A 22,980-nucleotide genomic window follows, 5' to 3' on the forward strand; every position below is an offset into this window, starting at 1 on the left:
TGACGAAGAGAATGTTGACGTCGCTAGCTATCTCCAGCGCGCCGAAGAAGCCCGACAACTCGCCCGCCTACGGATCAAAAACCAGCAGCGTACGGACAGGCGACACTACAACCTCCGACGACGCTTCGTCGAGTACCAGCCCGGCGACCGTGTTTGGGTATGGACCCCTATACGCCGACGAGGACTGAGCGAGAAGCTATTGCGCCGCTATTTTGGACCTTACAAGGTCGTTCGACGTATTGGCGCACTGGACTATGAGGTCGTGCCAGACGGCATCTCGCATTCACAGCGGCGCCGCGCACGACCTGAAGTGGTCCACGTGGTGCGTCTTAAACCGTTTTACGGACGCTAACGAACTTCCCTTATTTTATTGTTTTCCTTGCTACGAGTGCTTATTTGTTACTTTCGTTTGTTTGCAGCATCGGGTCGATGCTTTTTAAGAGGGGGGTAATGACACGTGTACTTATCTTTATCGGGCGACCACGTTTAGCCGCCTAACAAATGTTATCGCAAAGCGCGGGACGCGCTTGCATGTATCCGAACTTTCTGGAAAGTTATCGATGCTTCTATCCGCTGTCTGTTGTCGCCGAACCTTGTGTTATCTGATTTCATCGCTTGACGCGAATGGTGTAGAACATTGTAGAAGGCATGCGGGTCCCAACGATTAGTCTGGAACATTCGATGACTGCTGTATAAAAGCCGACGCGCTTGACCCGCTGATCAGATTTTCGACGATCGCCGACTGTGTTCGCCGCTATCGTTGTGCTTTAAGTGTAGCCTGTTGTGTGGGCACAGGTTCGCCCAATAAAAGCCAGTTTTGCCTTTCACAGTACTGCTACTGTGTTATTCACCGTCACGACCACGTGACAATATGCTTCCGCAATGTTCCGTATGTTGACCGGCAAGGTGTACGACAAAGCATACACAGAGAGCTTAACCTTAACTCATGCAAGTGTTACCAGATTTAAACTTCTGAAGCGAAGTTTTCCTTGTGCAGCTGAGTGCAATCTTGTGGTATCGATGTCGGTAACTGTCTCAGCCCTCAGAGCCAATCCTTTTCTCAAAGTTACGGATCCGTTTTGCCGACCTCCCTTGCCTACATTGGCCTATCGACTAGAGGCTGTTCACCTTAACGACCTGCTGCGGATGTGGGTACGATCCGGCACGAAAATCATGCTCCCTCACTCAGATTTTCAAGAGCTGGCAGGAGTGCACCGCACAGCGCAAGAGCCGCACTGCTCTGCGGAGCCACCGTCCCTATCTCGGGGTGAATCCATTACAGGGACTCGATTTCCTCAAAGAGAAAACTCCTCCCGAGGCTCCCACCGGCGTCTCCGAGCTGTTTTCTGCGTTTCTAGGATTACTGGTGATGTCATCTCTAAAGGGCCGTTTTCTATACGTCCGATGGGTTAAAATGCTGTGATGGCGAGTGGACTTTTCAGAAGAATGTGCGGAGGGTTAAAAGAGAGAGAACGGCAGATCGGTGAGGGGAAATCGGCACCCCAGGACCCTCGACGATTGGCTGGCGTTAACTACTCTGTAATAGAGCTGTTGCGGTGCCGTTTCGACCGAAAATGCGTTGAGGTGATGTGGTGCACTGGTTCGGTCACGGGGGCAGGAAAACGCGTAAGCTTAGCTTACACCAATTCCAACAGTACGCGCGATCTGCATACCTTTTAATTATGTTATGTTCACGAACTTTAGCAAACAATTGGTTTTGCATAAAAAGGAAATCTCCGATCTTTCCACACGTTCGAGTGAGCATGGCAATAGGTATACCCTGCTTGAAAAGTTGCACCATTCCAATTCACTTTCATACCCACATATTATAAGGGCTGTTGTACGTTTTGTTGTGGATGTTCTATGTTCGCTCACCGCAAGCGCCTGCAGAGTAGCGAGGTACAGCTTCGCGAGGTCCTCTTCGCCAGCCGACAGCGTCAGTCCGCTTATCTGCGAAAAAAAAGGATATCCAGCGTAGGCTCACATCTTCCTAATAAGATAGGTATGCACAGTACATGTTCATCCCGACTAACATTATAACACAGCAATTATAGCTACTTACTGCGGAAAATATGAATGCTTATTAGCACCAGGCAATATATATATATATATATATATATATATATATATATATATATAGACCTACATCATTTACAACTTGCAAACATAATGAAATGGTACTCATAATAGATCGTGGTCTGAATAACGGGGGGACACGGGTGTTTGGGGCGAAGAAATAGCTAACAAAAACTGACTTTTTGAAAATGGTGTTCCTGACATCTACAGCCTTTTTTACACAACCAGACCGACTATCTAAACTATTTGTTCGGTATTTTAGCCGCAGCATTACTTCATTTCATGGACACTAGCAAAATTTGAGCCGAAATTAATACTAAAATGGCACTTCTACGAAACGCAGCTGCCGTTTCACGCATTGTAGCGCGGACATGTTGGTCTCATTTGAAAGAGCCGTCTTTTTTCTTCAATTTCCCTCCAACGCAGGCTCTATGCAGTCATTGGATTCCTTCAGTTACCGCACCAAAGAAGGGTCGCACCACGCTCTCTTATTATTTGTTGAGTGCACCTGATTTGAGGGCGCCATACGATTGGCGGAATTCCTTTCTCGTCGCCTGCTCCCCGCTTCAGTCGGCCGTGCGCCATCCGTCATATTGCCCTAGCATCAGTGTCTGCTGCGCGATGGCCCGTTTGGGAAGAAATTCCACACGAGGAAGAAGTTTGGTGGAACAAAGGTGCGACGTACGTTGATTGAGAACTGAATAGCAGCGGGGCATCGCACACTTAAGTTTTTACATGGCTTAAGAATTGCCACAGCAGACACAAACGTGCTTATTACCACATTTAAAGGCAAATACGCCAAACGAGGGTTCTGTTCATAAATGTGTTAATCCACAGAGCCAACACAATTTGCAACCTCTACCAGCTATTCAGTATCATTGCACATGCTCCAGTATTCGCAATGCTTTCTGTTGTAAAGTTTTTTTTTTTTTTGCCGTGGTTGAGTGAGTGGAAACGTTAACAGAATTAGCGAAGCATATCGTGTAAAACGCGAACTTTGTATCCGAACAACCCACTTTAAACTAAAGGCTGCGATTTGCTTTCGGAAATATTTGTTTCGCATTGCAACTAATTTGTGAGCGCTATCGCAATGGTGTCCTCGTCGTGGCCCACTGGACACTGCACCCGGCCACAAGGCTGCAGCTGTCTTGCCTTGGTGCCTAAGCAAGACTAGCCGATTAAAGTGGCGTGTTCGAAAAGGGGTGTCGCAAGCTATTGAAACAGCAGAAAATGTGCTTCCATTAGCGCTGTACATGTGGTTGACCAGCAAAGTAGAGGAATTCACGTGCTTTGTGAGATGAATGTGATATAGCCTTGAACTGGGTCCTGCCTAGCCTGGGCACGACACCGTTGTGTATATTGCCGTTGCTGTTCCCGTCACCACTCGTGTTCACGCTGCTGTTCGGGAGTCCTGACTACACATGGCTTTTCCATAGCAATATCAGAACACAAATGAAATAAGTTACTAGGCGGGTTTTTCTTTTGGAGATGAAAGTGCAGTTACGTCACTCCCTGCTTCGTATGCTACAGTTGCCCGGGAACTTCAGGGAACTGCGCTTCCCGGGAATTGCGCTTCCCGCGAACTGCAGCTTATGCAGCGGAATCTTTGCCGGGAAACGCTTGAGGCAACCGCTATGCGCGAAGATTAGCTTTCTGGTTCTTTTGTTTTTCTTTCCATAGCATGGCCGGCGCCACCGCAGACAAGGGCGCCACCTGACGGTACTGCAAGGAACCCAGCGGCGCACGCGGCATGCTCCTCCCGCAGTCATTGGTAGAGCTTAGGCTGCGGAGGCGAAAAAATCCCAGGGTCGTAGTCATAAACAGTCTCAAGCAAAAGGCGGCGCAAGACACATCCGCATGCGCAGGCTGATAAAAGGAACTGGTACATCCAAGGCGTCGAACCTGTGTAAGGAAGTTCTCAAAGCCACACGAAGTCCTAGGTATCTGTTTCGACACCGCAAGGAATCTACCTGAGACAAGACTCTCGAAGGCTTTTATATATCGAAGGCAATACGTGTACTAATCTGAAGTAATTTTCGTTCTTTGACTTCCATACCCCCTGATATGTTTAACTGATGCGTTTTACCTTGTCATGTTTTTATGCTACGGTTTTTGCAATCACCTATATATATGTTCTTCGTTTTAATAAAAATTTAGTTGAGAGTTAGCGCTCGTCCTGTCTGCTCCTTTCTGTGTCCGTGTTTCACTTCGCGCTAGAAGCCAAAATCAGGCTTTTATATTTTCGGTGTAATTGCTTAACATTACCGAAGTTTTTTCAAATGTTGGGCTATATACAGACACACAGGAATGTATATATCTCGCTTAAAATCTTAGCAATTATATTGTGTCATGACCACTGCTGTGTTCTTGCCAAAATTCTCATTTCCGGCTGCGTTGTTCAGTACAATTCGCCTATCATGGAAGGTTGCCGCGTGTTTTAGAGAAGGAGGCAACACGCGGCTACTCTTATTGAACGGCTGCTTTCTGGCGCCTGCCCACAGGCGGCGACACAAGCTTACGCTTATGTCGATGTGCCCTGCTTGTGTGACACAAGCAGTGTGTATCGTCTTAAACGAAGACACCTTTGGATTCTTTTCTTAATAACTAGGCATGTAACTGTGTCAAGAGTTACATTCAACAGTGCAATCACCATCATCATCAGCCTATCTTATGTCCACTGTAGGACGAAGGCCTCTCCCTGCGATCTCCAAACACCCCTGTCTTGCGCCAACCGATTCTAACTAGCGCCCGCGAATTTCCCTATTTCATCGCCTCACCAATTTTTCTGCCGTCCTCGACTGCATTTCCCTTCTCTTGGTACCCATTCTTTAACTCTAATGGTGCAACCGTTATCTAACCTGCGCATTAGAAGACCTGCCCAGCTATATTTTTTTCTTCATTCTCAATTAGAATATTGGCTACACGCGTTTGCCCTCTTATCTTCGTTCCATTGTTCTTAGCTCGCTTCTTGACTTGTTCTCAAGCTTCTTTGTCAGTCTTCAAGTCTCTGCCCCATATGTCAGCACCGGTAAAGTGCACTGATTGTACGCCTTCACGAACTCTAGAGGCTGAATGGAGATCCTGAACTCGTGTACCCTTGCCTGGCTATTGATAATTATGTTTGTCTTCTGCATATTATTCTGCAACCTCATTCTTATACTCTCTCTGTTAAGGTCCTTGCTCATTTGTTTCACAGGAAGATGACATTTAAGGAGGGTCTCGACATTGTTGGATGTAACACTTGACAGCTCATCGACGAATGACAACAAATAGACCAAACGAACCAACATTTTCCATTGCAGAGTCCGACCAATAATGAAAACGGCAAAAAGAGCCAAATATTTATCGGCTCGAATAAACAGTTTCTGTCTTTCTTTTTATTAAGTATTAGTGTTTTTCAGCTTACTGCGGATGCTCGCGAAATAGAAAGAAAGAACATCACTTGACATGCCCGCTTGCGAGTCGTGATTGCACTTCTCCCAAGCTTTTCTCGCATAAACGAACATAGCATTCAGCTGGTGTGAACACCCATCTGCTTATTACTATCATGAACCGCCGCGAGGGAAGCACATCGCTGGCGTAAATAGCACAGCTAACGTCTTCGTCACTGCCCTATCAACTTTTAGGCGGCCACACGCACTGATAGATGCCATGTTAGTTTGTACGCGGACAATTTGGGAGCACTGCAATCACTGCGCGCAAGCGGGTACGTCACGTGGTACTATTGAAATATTTCGCGGGGAACCACAGTAAGGCGAAAAACACGAATACTTAATAGATAGCTTAGAAATTGCCTAATCGGACGTGTTGCAAAGTGCTTACATGTTTCTATTTTGAATTTTTTGCCTAACGTTGTTGCTTCAGAAGCACCTTAAGTAATCTTGAATAATCATCTAATCAAGAAAAATACAAAAATTACGCGACGCACTACATAAAAAAGTGAGCAACATGCATGTAGTCCCGTCGTCTTTGAGTGAATCGGCGTATTCCTAAACTCAAGCTAAAGTTAGCTGAAACACCCTGTATAAGAAAGAATGCGCGTGAAAGAGAGAAAGTTGTTTTTCAAGAAATGCAACAGCTTTTCAAATAAAACTTTGCGGCAACCATACATACCTCTATTCTGAAGTCATATATACGTACGTATGTGTGTGTGCGCGCGCACAGAGTGTTTTCCGTAACTTTATATGTCAATGAGAAAATTGTAGAAAGACATGAAAGACTCCCGATACAGCTTTTTGTTGCTCAATACGTGGTACATAAGTGTTTTTCCAAACGTGAAAGAAGCGCGCGAATACACGCAGACTACTGCCTCGAACGGGCAGTCGCGCGACAAGTTTGCGTGCATTTGCGGGCTACCTTCACGCTCGGAAAAGCACTCTTATGCAGCTGGTATTGCGCTACAGAAAGCTGTATAGGAAGTTTTTTATGTCTTTAAACAATATTCTCATTCACACTTTTCAACTAAGTATAATACTTGAAAAGTTGAATAATTATTTAGGATTAATTATGCAATTCGGTGGAATGAAAAAATAATTTGAGAATCACCAAGCAATGGCAAGCAACATTACCTTGGTTCTATCTAGCTACGTGGCATTCGCATATTGTTTAACTCTGGCTAAAATAAGGTATGCTGCGAGACCCGGCATCAAAAACATGTTTGTGAATGAGCGAGAGAGAGAGAGAGAGTTTTTCAAGTCCGCCAACTTTTCAAATAAAGCCTTGCGGCAGCCATAGATGCTTACATCATGAAGTTATATATATATATATATTGTCACGTGGTAGTGACGATAAAGAACACAGTAGCAGTACTGTGAAAGACAAACCTAGCTTTTGTTGGGCGAACCTGTGCCCACAAAACAGGCTACACTTAAAGCGCAACGATAGCGGCGAACACAGTCGGCGATCGTCGAAAATCTGATCAGCGGGTCAAGCGCGCCGGCTTTTATACAGCAGTCGTCGAATGTTCCAGTCTAATCATTCGGACCCGCGTGCCTTCCACAAAGTTCTACACCATTCGCGTCACGCGATGAAATCAGATAATACAAGGTTCGGCGACAACAGACACCGGATAGAAGCATCGATAACTTTCCAGAAACTTCAGATACATGCAGGCGCGTCCCGCGCTGTGCGATAACATTTGTTCGGCGGCGAAACGTTGCCGCCCGATAGAGATACGTACACGTGTCAATATATATATATATATATATATATATATATATATATATATATATATATATATATATATATATATATATATATGTGGGGGGGTGTTTCCCGTAACTTGAGCCCCAGACGTATCTACTGGGTGGATAGGGAGCGCCCAACCAGTAAAGTGATGGGGCATATCCTCTCCCACATTTTTAGAAATGGGGGCGGGGCAAAGTCAGGTAACTAGAACTATAGGTGCATCTACCAAGTTGTCAGGGGGACAGTGCCCCGCTGCCCACTTGGTAGATGCGTCTATGGTTTAAGTAACGTGAAACACCCTGTATATATGCAAGGGTGAATAAGTAATCAATAAAGCTATATATGTGCAAAAGACGCACACATGTGCATATGCGTGTGATTTACACATATATTTCGAAACTCAACATTACTCAATAAGAGTCAATGTTCTCCAACAATAAGTTAACAGCATTTAGTCAACGATTTTGTTGTTTTGTTGTTCTGAACACTCAACGATGACTGAATAATGCTCATTATCATTCAACAATGTCACCTAAATTTAGTAAACGACTTTACTGTTGTAAGCTACTTAATAATGGCTCAATAATACGCAATAATATTCAACTATATGGCAACAGCATTTGCTCAAATACTTTTGTTGTGACGACCCAACAATTTTATTGTTAATTTATTGTTGTGTGCTTTGAATAGTTTGAAGTATTTTTGAAAGGTTAGTTAGTCAACAATTCATCAACAATATGCCAACATTATCTTAATAGTCATTCTTATGAAGATTGTTCACGGAAACGTACAACGAAATAAATAAACGGGCCTGGATACCTACACACTAAACATTTTAACACCCTTAAGGGTGTAAATCAGTTTGTCGCCAGACGAACACCCTAAGGGTGCTGTTGTCTACACCCTACAGTGGGGGTGCCACTATAGCACCCTAAAGGAAGGGTGTCCAGCAAAATAAATTTAGGGTGTAAAGGTGCTCGTCGAAATTAACACCCATCTGTGTGGGTGTTGGAAGGGTGTACACCGTTTTATTTCTAGCGTGTATGGAAGGCAGATTCGGCAGTACACGCCTTCAATTACTACTATGTACAGCGATCCACGCGCAACTATTGCGTGTGCCAGAAGGTTCAAGTTCGGCTACCAAACACACTGTCGAACAGCCGGCCTTGAAGCTTCGATGGGCATACACAACACCTATACGTGTGGATCACATTACATATTAGTAATTCATGGTGTATATTGGAAAACCTGTCTGCGCTGCACAAATACATCCTAGCAAACTTGACACTTTTGAGCATGTATATCAACACCAAGGTTATCACGATTTCCATATCCAAATAACATGCAACACAGACTGGTAAGATATATGCTGCATTTTCAAGAAAACGCAAATATATTTATTGTATGCTGCAATACAGAGTACAACATATACATAAATCACATGAAATATAAATATGCACAATCACCAAACACATCGGTAAGTACAAGAACATGTAGATTCCCCACAAAGGTACCTAAAATATATGTATTGATCAAATCTGTGATTGGAGAAGAAACTATGTATAGCGGCACTGAAAGAGCCTGGGTTGATTCGCAGTGTTTTGGGCCACATAAAGGACTAAATTTTTAGTATTAGGCTCCAGTGAACGAAAATTCCAGTTTTGATGCCTTAAAAAAAGGCATATTGCAAAGGTGAATTAGGGAAGCAATTGAAATGCAGAGCAAACGCACAAGACACCTGTTATTTTGTACACTAATGTAATCACAAAGCATTATGAAAAGCTTGGAAAGTCGATGTAAAGCATAACTGGCCAAGATTTTTCAGACTGAAACAATACTTTCCTAGCATAGAATGCTTTAAGTGAGGTTTATGCCAGGAGCCTTATTGCTAATTTTCTATTGCCAACAAGATTACTTGAGCACAAAAGATGCGTAGAATTTTTTAGTGCCTACATAGTTTGTCCTCTTTTGTGAAACGAGAGTTCTCTGGGCTAAAGGTGCTGTGTAGCGGTTTTTTTAACTACAATACCAGTTTATATAAATTTCTGTTTTGTAACTCTAAGGCTCTGGTACATATACAATATGTAGTTTGAAAATAGGTTCTTTTCTTACTATAAATCAAAAGAGTGCATATTCCACATCTACTAGTGCCTGGGTGCAAAGTGCAGTAGGAGGCCTGATAAAAACAAACCACTGTTTTAACGATTTTGCTGAGCACAAAATGTGGACAGTGTAATAAAATACATAGTAAATTTCTAAATTATTTGCACTTAGATGCAGTAATTCAAGATTAGGGTATGCTATAGCATGTGAGCATGTAAATTAGCAAATATGGTTTAATAAATTAGCCATACTCCGGTTACTAAAAGAACGCAGGCATAGGCAGTCATGCAAAAGTTCAAGTTAAACATCACACTGTTAACATTTGCCAGCAAATGGTCGTATCAAACATTAAAATTATACTGAACAAGGGTAGTTTCTTGGGATAGTTTGCAATTAATTAGATAAAATTACGTACAGCTTGAATGACAAGAACTGCGAGAGATGACAGACTGCGCTGACTTCCAACAATATTTAATTACGTTGCCGCATCATGTGTATTTGCACAAAAGTGGGCATGCGCAGAATATGAGTCACAAGGGGTGTCTAACAGCAAGTGACTGTACTAAGAACATCGTCCTTTGAAAAAAATAAACATTAGAATTTCTATCTGTTGAGATACAAGACTTCACTAGGCGTCAGCACGATAGAGGGGTCACTAACGCACACACTAACCAGTTTTATAGTGAAATCTGCTTCTATAGTTTTCCGGATGACCTGTGTCTCGCTAAAGCTTCCGTACCTTCAAAGAGGGGCACGCAGCCGCAGTCCCAGCAATGGATGCCGAAGTGGCCTTGAACAGTGTTATGGACGTTGTTATCGTGCTCTCCTAAATGATTGTTTAGGTGCCTGCCTGTCTGTCCAACAAAGTCAAATGAGATATTGTAAAGCTTTGCCTCTTTAACAGCCTCAATAAATCTTGCTCACACGAGATGCAACATAGCATTGCTGCACAGGCTGATTGCCTTTCTTGGGTTGGCTACCCTTTTGCCTTAATTTCAGCCATAGCGGAACAGCTTCTGAAGTCCACAAAACATGATGAGCGCGCTCGGTCAAGGAACCAGCCGGTTGAAAGACACAGGTTTGCAGTGCTACCGTATGTTCATGATGTCTCCCATAGGCTAAAAAAGATTAGGGAACCTGCAGAAATCACAGTCCTTTTCTCAGCCCCGGAAAAGCTGGCAAGGCTCTGTAAGTGTGTAAACGCGCCTAAATCACGTCAGAGTTGTTGCTCTGCCGGGCACAGAAAACGTTTTGCGATGTGTGCAACGAATGTGGTTTCCCAAATTCCCATTTTGAGGCAGTAAATATATTGGACAGATAGGCAGGCGCCTAAATGATCGTTTAAGAGAGCACTATAACAACGTCAATAACACTGTTTAAGGCCACTTGGGCATTCATTGCCGGGACTGCGGCTGCATGCCCCTCTTTAAGATAACAAAATTTTGCGAGACACAGCTCACCCGGTAAATTATTGAAGCTGATTTCAGCAGAAAACTGGGTAGTGTGTGCGTTAGTGCCCCCGCTATCACGCTGACCCCTAGTGAAATTTTGTATCTAAACAGATAGAAATTGTGATGTTTTTTTTTTCAAGTGACCATGTTCTTTTTACAATGACTTGCTGTTAGAACACCCCTTGTGACTGGCTTTCATTTTCTGCGCATGACCCCTCTGTGTGTACACACACGATGTGGCAACGCAATAAAATATTGTTGAAAGTCAGTGGAGTGTGTCTCTCGCAGTCCTTGTCCTTCACGCTGTACGTCATTTTTTATACGGAACAGCCAATATTGATTCAAAATTAGAACAATATAGTACACATCTGAGCTGCAATAATGCAAGTGATGCAGCAAATGGCCTTTAGCTTTCCAAAAGAAAAAGAAATGTTCACGGTTAACCACGAGGTGCAGGGACTCCATTCTCTGAGCATCTTGACCAATAAATGCAGCGCATGGCATTGCTGGAATCTTGCATCCTGCATTAGCAAAATAAGAAGAGAATCATGAGAATTCAGTCCGTGCAATTACACATGTACTTTGTGGAAAATTTGATAAAGCAACAAGCTCGTCAAAGTAACAAACTTAATTAATGGGCAGAATGCACCACTCAGGCAACTGGGCAAGACAGTGAAAGGTAGGAGAAGTTTCTATTTTGCAAATTAAGGAATTGCATGTTACTGTGAATGCTAAACCACTATGTCATTGTGAACACAAGGCACATACAGCAGCAAAAACGTAAATTTACAGTAGCCTTTTCACCATAGAAAATAAGAGTGAATAAAGTTTAAAGACTACCAATGACATCTCTCAACAACAAACATTTGTCCAAGAGTGTGTATGTGACCTTGATACAAAATTGACATTATGAAATCTGCAATATATCTGCATTACACTTTATAAGTACTGCAGGTGAGAAGCTTACGGGATATGGCACATTAAGAGTGAAATGCACAAGGCATTAAAAAATGACTGTTTTTACACAACATTATTACACTAGGAGACAAAGAGAACTGTTTTACAGAGAGTGCACACAAAATGAAAATGAGGGAATCCCCACTGGCATTCTCATTTGCCCTGCAATACATGCATCCAGCCCAACAATATCCAACTCTCCAATGCAGTTTATTACACTTTCTGCATCCTAAAATTTATCGTGTATTTCTCATTTACTAATTTAGTAAGAATGGGCATTTTGGCATACTTTCCTCGAAAATTTAGCATGTGTTGTCAACTATTTTTCTTAGAGCACGCCCCCTTCTTTCAATGGGTTAGCTTGGCAATGCACTGACAAGTAGTATTCCCTTATTTAAACTTATAATCCTTCCTCATGCTCCCACTTCATGCTCTAAACTGTGAAGCCACTCCGATGCAGTTTATGTTAATCTGTGACTATTTACATGGTCCTTCTTTCTGTAGCCTCTCAACTAGATCCTGAAATTTCTTGTCTCCAAGAACAATCGCCTTTCTTGCCCAAAACATATTGCACGGTTACCCCTCATAGGAGGGGTACTGTATATGAGTTTTCACATATTCAATGAACCTCAAAGACACAACCATTTCTCATCCTGTGTTGCTACTACCCGCATGAGTCACAATGGTTGTATATTGGCTACCTGCCCTCTCTCGCTTAAAAGTACATTTTGCATGTGGAAAATAACCACAAGCATCACATTTCATTGAATGAGTGCTCCTGTGCATGTTTTTTTTTCCGTCCTGTAATGGCTAAGTTCAACATGGTCAAGTTGTTTGAAAACTGTCTAGCCTCAACCAATACTTTGTGTAGTTTCAAAATTATGATACATTCATTTTTCAAAACTTGTCCCAAATTAAGCATGAGACATTTTCATGATGCAAATGAGGTAAGGTTGTGCTCAGAGACTATGATAGGCCTGCTATATCCTGCAAAACTATGTGAAATGAAATATGCTAGCAATTTTCGTGAGCAGCTAGCTCAGTACAATTAGGCACATTACCTGCGGAAACGTTTGTTTAAAGCTCCCGAGAGGCCCTGGTTTCTTGTAATTTCTTCAAATCCCTTGCAGTCTAGATTGCAATCCGGTGCATTTTGATTTTGATACTGTATTCAAAATTAGATCAGCTGAAATTTTAAGGTTTTGATAATTACATGGGAATAAATTAAAGGTAGAAGAGTGTAATGCAATGAGCAAATAACAAGCTCATTGCAGAGAGTAAACAAATATTTCTTTCCTGCAAATAAATTGGTAGCAGGAAGGTCATACGAAATTAGCAGTGAATGCACAATAAAGAATATGATGCTACAATGCCCCGGCATTCTGTGAATATTCTTGCACAAAGAAAATCCTCATTATAAAAGACCATCAAGAAAATTCAAATGCATACTTTGGATCAGCAGTCATACCTGCAGTATGCACTGTACCATCGGCAATATTTACAACCACAGACAACTGCACATCATATCAAGCTTAGGCGGCCAAGGAGCCTGAGTTTTAAATTATAACTTGACTTATTATATTACCTACACAACCATATCTACTTACAATGTTGTCTTCTCAACCGCTTTGAAGAAGACATTAACCATCTGTCTGAAGGCGAACGCAAGTGGCTTGCTCTTGATGGGGGGCGCCAAGGCTGGGCATTGTGAAATTGCTGCTACCATCTGCATGACCTGCGAGAAACGACGCTCTAAGTACAGGATAAACAAATGCTATTAGAGCAAAAGACAAGATCATTGGCAATGAGCCTCGTTTTGGTTTGCACGAGAAAAGCCAAGAATATGGAATTTGTGCTGCTTACTGAAGAAGAAGCAAGCCTCCTTCCAGTTGTTGCAGTCATGCATTAAGATTGTCACACAGCTGCATGCTTGTATGCTGCTGTCGCCAGTATGCTTTGAAGTTTATTATTTCAAGTTAAATTGATTATTGTGTTTTCTTGCCAATTCTTGGCAAACAGACCAGCAATGAAATAGCTCACTTACACACATACTCCCTTTTGAGGAGAGAATTCATCACACGCAAGCATGCATGGGCGCACACACACACACGCATGCTTCTACCACATGAGCAGCTTCCTGTGCTTGAAACACACATTTTTTTATCCTGTGTCACTCCTACTGCTAAGGCATAAAAAATACTTTGTGTTACCAACCCCATACTCCTCAACCTACACCTCCAGCCACTTTCTCGAGAGCCAGGACAAGCCTTCTAGCTTCCCCAGTGCTCCAAACTGTAGTTACGAGTTTCAATAGGGCTATAGGCGACAGCTCTCGAAGGGCATGCAAATTACCCGGAGACCTAAAGCTTGTATATGATACCTCTAAAGCACAACACTTCAAATTTTCAAAATTCATTAAAGCTCCTGAAGACAATTGCTATATACGTAGAACGTCTCGAATAACCTGCCGCTAACAATTTCAGCGGTTGTCTGCATCGAAAGAAATGTGGGCTAATGGGAAATCCACGTCTTTAAGATCGGAATTATTGTAATGGCGAAACACACTACCAGATTTCTTAATCATTTATTTATGCTCTGGATGTAACGTTCCTTTCACAATAAAAAACAAGGATATCGATTCATCAGGGCATGGGAGGAAAAAGGACGAAGCGTATACTTGGCGCCTTCCCACTGGTCCTCCCGAGAAACGGCGCCTCATACAGCAGTTGTCCAGGGTGGCTTGAAACCAAACTCGGCTTTCAGGCGGGAACACTCGCTGCACCAAATCGGAAGAGTTTTATTGCGAGTAAAACTCTACCGGCCTCATGCAATACATACGCACGCACACAAAACGCACCCACACGCACACACAAGTATACGCACTCTCAAAGCGCAGACACAAAAGCGCGCATGCGCACATTGATGAACACAAACAAGCACACATACATGCATGCAGGCAGACACGCTAACACGTGCACGCACACACAGCGACCCACAGACAACACACTCACAAAACACGTACGCACTATACACGCGCAAACACGCCGGCCCATACAAACCGGCATGTACTCAACGCACGCGCACGCACGCACGCACGCACGCACGCACACACACACACACACACACACACACACACAGCGAGCCGAGCGCACGCACACACACACACAGAAAGCGAGCTGAGCTGAGCGCAAACACAAATCAAGCCGAGCGCGAGCACGCGCACACGCACAGACAAAGCGAGCCGAAAAAATGCTGAAGGCGTCCGGCAAGCAGCAACAGCAGCACGCGACCGCATCAGGGAGTACCAATACCGCGCCGGTTCCTTCGAAAGGTGGCTAAGCCAATCCTTTTTCTACGCGACGCAAAAGTGGTCGACCACATTTAACTGAAGTGCGAACGACCGTATTACAAGCAGCCGCGCCGAACGCACAAGAGAATCACATCAATGAACGTTCAAGCGCTTAAAGATAAAGCGTAACTATGCAGGCGCACCACGCCCGATGTAGATTTGACAAACATTAGTCACACGGGACGTGATCGAGGTAGTTAACTTGCCCTAGTAGGAGTGCAGCTGCTCTTGCTCTTACATTAGCGAATTATGAATTATGCTACGAGATCACAGTGAGATATTTCTAAAGCGAACAAAACAAATACCAAATAAACGGGCACTTGCCTGAAAGTTTCCATCATGCCAGTACTACCGACCGGGCACGTTGCAACTTCTCGTTTCAGCCTTCGTGGATCCATCTTCCAGTGCGTACGAACGCTTTGCTTTGAAGTGGGGCACGAGTAATACTCAAAGCATGGGCCACATCTTTTTCTACCCCGCGCGCAAAACTAATTACACGTTTAAAATGACTTCGCACAGCGCGTGACGCGAACGCACGCGAAAACGAGCGTAATGGCGCAGCTTCCGCCTTCCCATCCTGCCGCACGCCGAAGTGATGGTACAGCGTCGGTCGTCACTTCCGGTCGCTTTTCATTGGGCATGGGGCGGCCGCGCAAATTGAACGTTTATTCTGACAGGTTTGCTTGCTCGCATGGCCACCTGTTTGCTGCTGCTTCGTTGTGGTCTCTAACTAGAGCGGTGAGGCGGGTAGTTGCTACTACGTTTCGTGCCGGGCATTTTATATTGGGGTAGGGGGCGCAGTCTGTGCTGCATCACTGAGGGTACAGTACACAAATCGGGACCGTGAGCGAGACGATCGGCGCTCTTCTGCTGGTGCGATTAGATTATTCGCTGCGTCCGAACGAAGCAACTTTGCGAGGTCACAGCGTAGTTTCAGCGATATCATGGCTCGATAAAGACGCTCACATCTTGGTCGTGCGACAGCGACGCGTAAACTTTCATGAGGAGACTGAAGACTGCGTTTGCAAATGCGTATGCTCTGGATAAGAAATTACAGCTTTGACGACACCAGCCCTTAATATATAGGCTCTGCCTTACAAGCTGTATTTGAGGACTTAGAAAGCACTTAGAAAGCAGATCAGTAGCTTTGTAAACCTCTGAATGAATTAGGCAAGGTACGTGGAAATTCGGGTTTGAGAACTTCCAACGTGATCTCGCCTCTATAAGTCTTCTTTATGGATTCACCATGCAAATTATACGTTGATGCCATTGTACAGCAGAGGCTCGTCCAACAGCACGTCCCTGTTTGTTCAGCAATGTATCCAAACAGCTTCTTCCATTTCACTACTTTTTGTTGGGCTATTAAGGGCACCGAAATATTAGTGCAGAATTGCGCAAGTTGCTCTCGTGTTTTCGCTCTGCTACTGCAGTTTTTCTAGAAGTGTTTAATTGCTTGTTAATATTCCTGTGAGCACGAAAAATAATGATAATGGAATTGTAAGTGAAAGGGCGTTCTTTTTCTGGATGATACATTTTTGGAGTGGCCGTCATGCCAGTAACATCAGAATCCTTGAAGAAATATCGACAGTCACTTAGGAATGGGAAAACTTAATCGCTTCACGCATCTACACTTGAAATTGTCACGTGACCATGATACGTTAGTTCATACATTGTCACGTGTTCTTCACAATTCTACCTTAATGTCCCGTAATCCACCGTGCTATAGTTTGTACGAACCTTAATGCAATTTATTCCACCATTATTCACATTATTTCACATTATTTACCCATAATTGCTCATACTTAACGTTGTTGTATTTACTACCTTCTGTATCACTACTGACGTCATACAAGACGGTGATGACTTCACATTTTATTTATTTATTATATACATTCAAGGCCTAGTAGGCACAACAGAAAGAAGTGGTGAAAATATGCAATAATTGCAATGCAGCGCAAAAATAGAAAATCAAACCATAAGATAATTTGAACGGCGACCTTGAATTAGTGGTGTCACAAATTGAGACTGTGGAGGCGGGAAGGCGGTTGCATTCAGTGGCTGTTCTTGGCAAAAAGGAAGAATGGCACATCAATTTTGTGTTGATGGTCGATGCGAGACGAGAACTTCGTGTGGTAAAAAGATTTTCTTTACGAGAAGGGTTAAATTAGCATATTCTATGAAAAAGACAGAGACGAAAGTATTTGCGACGTAACCAAAGGTCAGGTTCACCTAGTGTTCTTTTCATGGACGTGACGCTAGAATGAAGTGAATAATTTGAGAGAATAAAACGGGCGGCGCGGTCCTGAATGCTTTCTGAATGCTTTCAAGGGAAATGACAAGATTGGCATGAGCAGGGTCCCGTATGGATTGTTGTTGCGGAGAACGCCACCTTTCCTACCTGAAAGGCCATGAAACGTTTTCACATTAAAAATGCAATACATACACACATTGCTCAATGCGTGGACGTGTACACGTTACTCAGATTTATGCATCAATACGTTCAACACCCTTCAGGCGTCGATTTAACACCCTTCTTTGAGCAAAGTCACACCTTATGTGTGGTATCCACCCTTGTGATAGGGTGCTTTGGCCGAAAAGGGTGCTAGAAGGGTGTGAGCATGGGTGTAAATGCCAAAAGCACCCTTATTAACACCCATAAGGGTGTAAAAATGTTTAGTGTGTATAACAGCGGCTAAGCACGCTCTGTATGCCTAATTTCCTGCTAGCGGCAAGCCTTGTGTCTGGGCAAATGACAGTTCGTGACAGCGGGGAGGCGGCTGCCGAAGCCAAGTTATTAACACTCGTAGCGCACGTTATAAATTTGGTGCCCATGGTCAACCCGAACTTGGCCGCGAATGTAACAGTCACGCTCAGAAACTTTTTGCGCCTCATAATGATTTGTACGTCTCAATATCCTATTTATATGTAGGGCTCCTGACCTACAACTGCGTTTACCACCTCATTACCATGACAAGAATAGACCCTCTTGTGCCATTTGTGACTCGGCGTCGCGTTTACTGAATTCGTATGCATGTCTCACTGAGAAGACTACAGTCATACATGGTACACATGCAGCTCTGTCGAGACGCTTGCACTCATTATCGGTGTTTGACCACACTGCGTTGACAGAAGCAAGTGATGCGCGCAAACCTCGAAAGAGTGGGCAATCGGGTCCGGCAAAAAGCCCATGGCCAGTGCTCGTAAAGAGTCGGTGCATTGGAATCAATACCTGTGTTGTTGAAGTGCGTGAGGTTGATGGTCCTGTATAACAGATCTTTAGGACAATTACTGTTGCCATTGTTATCGCTTGACGATGTACGTGGCTGACTTCGTTTATGCAGCGCTTTCTCTTTCCTCGACATTTCTCACCGACCAGGGTGGGATATGACAAAAGGTTCTACTTGGCCTCCATGGCTTAATGTATACTCTTTCCTTTTGTTACAGATTCTTCCTCATTCAAACAGTCTTAAATTTACAGTAAGACATTCTGTGTGCACTCAGCAAACTGTTTCCAAGTTTCGCTCCAAAGAAAAGACAGAGAAAGCATAGGCGACGAAATGTTAGCAGCTGCTATCTGCAAAAAGTGCAATGGTAGGAAGCTCTCAAGGAAGCAAGGATTTCGTGCGCACCATTCCCCGTATGTTGGGATCGGCGACCGGTGACCGGTTCCCGTGGAAGTCGGGCCACACGTGCAAGTCAGCCACCAACTGCGACGGGGAATCGAGGCCGCGTTGCTCGCACATAGTCCGCAGCAAGGCGTTGAGCGTGTCCTCTGGCCTCCTGAGAAGAAAAAAATTCCCTAACGATTAAGACACTCCCTACTGCGAAATTTCAGCGCAGCTCTATACATGTTTTCATTTCACGATATATTGGCTGGCGCGTGCATTCTGTCTCGTGCGGCAAGTTGCGAATGCAGCCGAGTGTAGCCTGACTGCCTCGCTAATCGGGAGATCACGAGAGGGAGCACGTGGGTCATGCGGCGCGGGCACGATTTGACAGCAGCAGCCGCAGACAACCCCCGCTCATGCAGCGATAGTGTCCATACAGACGACGCGCGCTACCCTGGCGCAATCTCGTAGCCACAGTAGCCGCAATGGCACTGATGCGCTGCACTACGATTTTCTTCTCGCGATTTCACCATACCCCCCTCCTCCGCTGTCTTCCTTGCGCTCTCTTCGCCGCTGCGCTGCATGTTCGGTCGCACCTTTCTCTCTGCTCGTTACCTCGGTTACGAGGTGGGAGGCCGACGCCGACGCTCGCCAAAAGAACGGGCGCCCAAGAGCTACACTATGAAATGAAACCCTTTTCAAGCCTAGTCATAACAAAGTAAGAAGATTTAAAGGGGCGGGGACACGCTGATGCATCGCACAATGTCTTGGATGCTATACTGTGCTGTAAGAGGCAATCTGCAATCGGCAACACGAATCGGAGTGTTCATGAAACACAAAAGTGTCATCCACCTGGCGTGTGCGACGAAGCTACAAGGGAGCCCCAAGCAGATTTCTCGGACCAATAGTTTCACACACGAAAGAAAACTTGTTTTGGTCCGGGAACCATTCCCGGGACGAACGCCTGTCCGTAGGAATAGCTCTACCATCTGAGCTAACCAGGAAGTTAGTATATCGTGGAGCGACGTAGAATTATGAATGGCAACACCTATAAAGGCAACGTGACATTTTGCTATGCATAAATGATTGGAACTGTAGATGAACACATAACTCTAGTCGTAGCTATTGGCGGAAAGCGTGGAAGGAAAATGCATAAAGATAGAAGAGAAAACGTAACAGTTTCGCGTCCACTTTTGTTGCTTTTTCCATGCGCCATTTAGATTTCTCTATGGCATCCGTTCAGGTTTTTATAGCACGCTCAAAGCCTCACTGTGAAGGAAGAAATACTGAAATCAATTCTGTATGCTTTTTTAACAACTAGAGAACTGGTGGCATAAGATGTGCAGTGCACGACAACATGCCTCTTATCCAGCGAGCTACCAACTGACTATTTCTGTACGTTTTACTCCGTTAAATTTGCTTTCAAAGTCACACAGCCATTACGAGACGTGCCACACGAGTTTTTTATGCTGATCATTAAAAGGCTTTTCAACGTGAATCCGAAGTAGTGCGGAGTCGTAAAACTTATTACGATACAAGCGAAAACTCGCATGTGTGACTCATCAACGACCTCCTGTTCGACAGGAACCCGAAGCCATCTCGTTCGCATTATTTGTCATTCAATAGTCTAGAGGTACCTATTTTGTAGACTTCAAATCGATAAGCAATTAGATCAGGGACCACTTATTCTGTAGGGTTATGCTTGGCGCGAAGAACGCAGGGCACCAGCGTTCGATTATTTTTGATTATTGCTGCTTTGTTCTTTCCCGTAATTTGCACTAGGATTGCGTTTTATGATCGGGATCGTTCAGTAAAGTACTTAGCATTGTGACTTGCATAGATTATCAATGAACAATTGCAAGTTGCCTCCGCCTTTGCTCCTAGCAGTGAGTGACATGTCAAAGCTGGTGGCTGTGACGTTTTTATTCGTCGTTTTCAACGTCTGTAGCAGGGTAAAGCGTCACCTACCAGACCGGGTGCCATTATGTCACTCGGGTACGATGCAACCAGAAACAGGGGCGCAGACGACTACATGCTCACATTTTTCTTGTGGAAAAAACAGTGCCAGTAGTTATATCTAACAATTCTGATTTTAAAATGTAATCTGACAGAAAAATTTGACCAAGAACTGGGCATACGGTAAGAACACTATCTTCTTTTTACAAAGTGAATTAAAAAACACCGGTGCTCTCACAGTGATTAGAATCACTCACCGTCCTGGCTTCGTTTTCGCTTGAATCTGCGCGTATGCCGGGTGCGTCGAAATCACGTGGTCCACCTGTAGCGAAGGGATGCAATGGAAAATGTCAGAGCCGGTGTTAGGCACCCTATCATCTTCGTGTCATTACTGTCGCGCTTCCACTCACTGCCGTTTGCAAGTGACAAAATCACGTGCAAATGGCAATAAAATTGTATGTGATGCTGTCTTAGGTTGACGAATGTTCATTGATAAGTTTGATCATCTCCAAACATAAACTTTGCAAAAGTATAAATAAATGACCACCGAATGCTTTATGAGCTTCTCGGGAGGTCGCGCTCAGCCTAGAACGTCGGAGCCTTGATTCGGGTAAACCAAAGTGTTAACGCTGGCCTTCTTTTACCTTCGTTTGCATGTCGCGTCGAGACATCCGTCATAACGTCATAACGCGAGCAATCATTTTGTTCTCATAGCAGTAAAAACAAATGGCACTCAGTACATGGGCTTTCTTTTTTGTCTCGCTTTGCGGCGACCAGGCGAAGGCTAGGCGAAATTCAGTTGACGTAACCTCTGTTGGCTCCAAGCTGCGGTAACATTTTCAGCGCCTTTCATTTCCCTTCCTATATTTCCCCCGTTCACTTGAAATGGGCGCCTAATTTGCCTTATGCTTTGCTTAGATTCATTCCTTTTCTCAATTATGCTAAATATATGAGGTATACTAGCATCCATATCGCACTTTTACACGGAATGGTCTAGCGAATTGGAAACCGCCTCCCTTTGTTTAGCACGCGTTTAAATACTAACGAAATCGCAATACTTTGTTAAGCAGATGCCATTCTCGGCAGTGCATTCAAGAAAACCAAAATGGTGGCCTGTAACTTATTAGTGTTTAGGCAATGATAGCATTTCTGACCCACTAGTGAGCCGTAGCTGCGGATAAGTGCTTGCAACAATGTGTTTACTTTAACCTAATCTTTGCAACACCGTCATAACTAAATTTATAGATGCCGTGACAGAATCGAATTACTAGTAATGAAGTTATCCGATTGCTACTGTCATTCATTCACGTGCGTTAGTGGTCACCCAAGCGTGACGAATGCAGAAATGTACGTGGAGAACACGTGATGCTCACCAATGCACCGGCAGCGCTTTGCCCCGCTTCGCTCAGCCACATGCCCGGAACCATCGCCGAGAAGTAGGGGCCCCACACGCCTGGAGTAAAGATGCAGTTCTCGTTCGCCTGCACACACACGTTTCGCGAGCATGCCAAAACAGCCTACAAACTAAATAGGTGGGCAAAATTGCACTGCCTAACAGATGGACTTTAACTGCAAAAGCGATGAGAAGCGCACACATACGTGGAACACGACGAATGATGGACGCAGTTGAAGCTTAACTTTCAATGAGAAGATTGATTTTTTTTTCTAATTCGTTCCACACTTTAATCTTAGGGTTCTGTAGCACTTGTATTTACTCTGAGTCAGTTAACGCGGTTGCCAAGGCTCAGAGTGCCCTTGAATTTCCGGCACGCGTGTGGGGATGGAGACGCTTTACAGGCGTCTTTTGTCAAGCGCAGTGGTGCTACACTGGCGACACCGTCCTGCTGCTGGGAACTAGGTCGCGGGATAGAGTGCCAATCTCGGTGGTCCCATATCGATGGGGGCCACCATGTTCTTTATCTTGGGTGCCCTTTCAAAAATCAGACATGATCAAAATTATTCCGAAATCCCTACCCGCGCGTTGCTTATGGTAGCTAACAAATAATGTTAACTTTTTCTTCCAAGACAGTGGAGCATTTCTCCCTGTAGCACATTTGACATGACGCAGACAGTCACAGCCACTATACTGTTGTTTTTTGTTCTGCTCCGGTCTGGTATTTCGTTGCTGGAAAGAGGCTCAGGCAAATAAAATGCATCGGCTGCTTCATTCCACGCGGTTCTTCTGTCAGTGATGCCCTGCGGTAATCTTGACAGGTGGTCCACCACAATTTCTCCGGCGGCGGCACCACTCGGACCATTTGGCTAAACGCCGTATTAGCGGCATCGAGATAGT

At 44.3% G+C, this 22,980-nt stretch overlaps 1 protein-coding gene and 1 long non-coding RNA gene across 2 annotated transcripts in view; both read right to left on the bottom strand.

Moving 5' to 3' along the window:
- The window catches only part of LOC135908911 (FGGY carbohydrate kinase domain-containing protein-like), a 67,354-nt gene that overhangs the window by 14,215 nt on the left and 30,159 nt on the right, over window positions 1-22,980 (bottom strand). Inside the window, exons 8-11 of the mRNA XM_065440741.2 lie at window positions 22,061-22,168; window positions 20,945-21,009; window positions 18,753-18,903; window positions 1,876-1,950 (exon numbers count right to left, since the gene is read on the bottom strand). Of these exons, the coding sequence (XP_065296813.1) occupies window positions 1,876-1,950; window positions 18,753-18,903; window positions 20,945-21,009; window positions 22,061-22,168 (399 nt within the window). The remainder of the gene's footprint in view (window positions 1-1,875; window positions 1,951-18,752; window positions 18,904-20,944; window positions 21,010-22,060; window positions 22,169-22,980) is intronic.
- Window positions 10,965-15,768, bottom strand: LOC135908943 (uncharacterized). The gene is made up of 3 exons (XR_010566506.2): window positions 14,452-15,768; window positions 13,382-13,509; window positions 10,965-11,338 (listed from the first exon to the last, which is right to left on the bottom strand). It is a non-coding gene; the product is annotated as an uncharacterized lncRNA (long non-coding RNA).

This window comes from Dermacentor albipictus, chromosome 9 (genome assembly GCF_038994185.2).
Source record: "Dermacentor albipictus isolate Rhodes 1998 colony chromosome 9, USDA_Dalb.pri_finalv2, whole genome shotgun sequence".
Lineage (NCBI taxonomy): Eukaryota > Metazoa > Arthropoda > Arachnida > Ixodida > Ixodidae > Dermacentor > Dermacentor albipictus.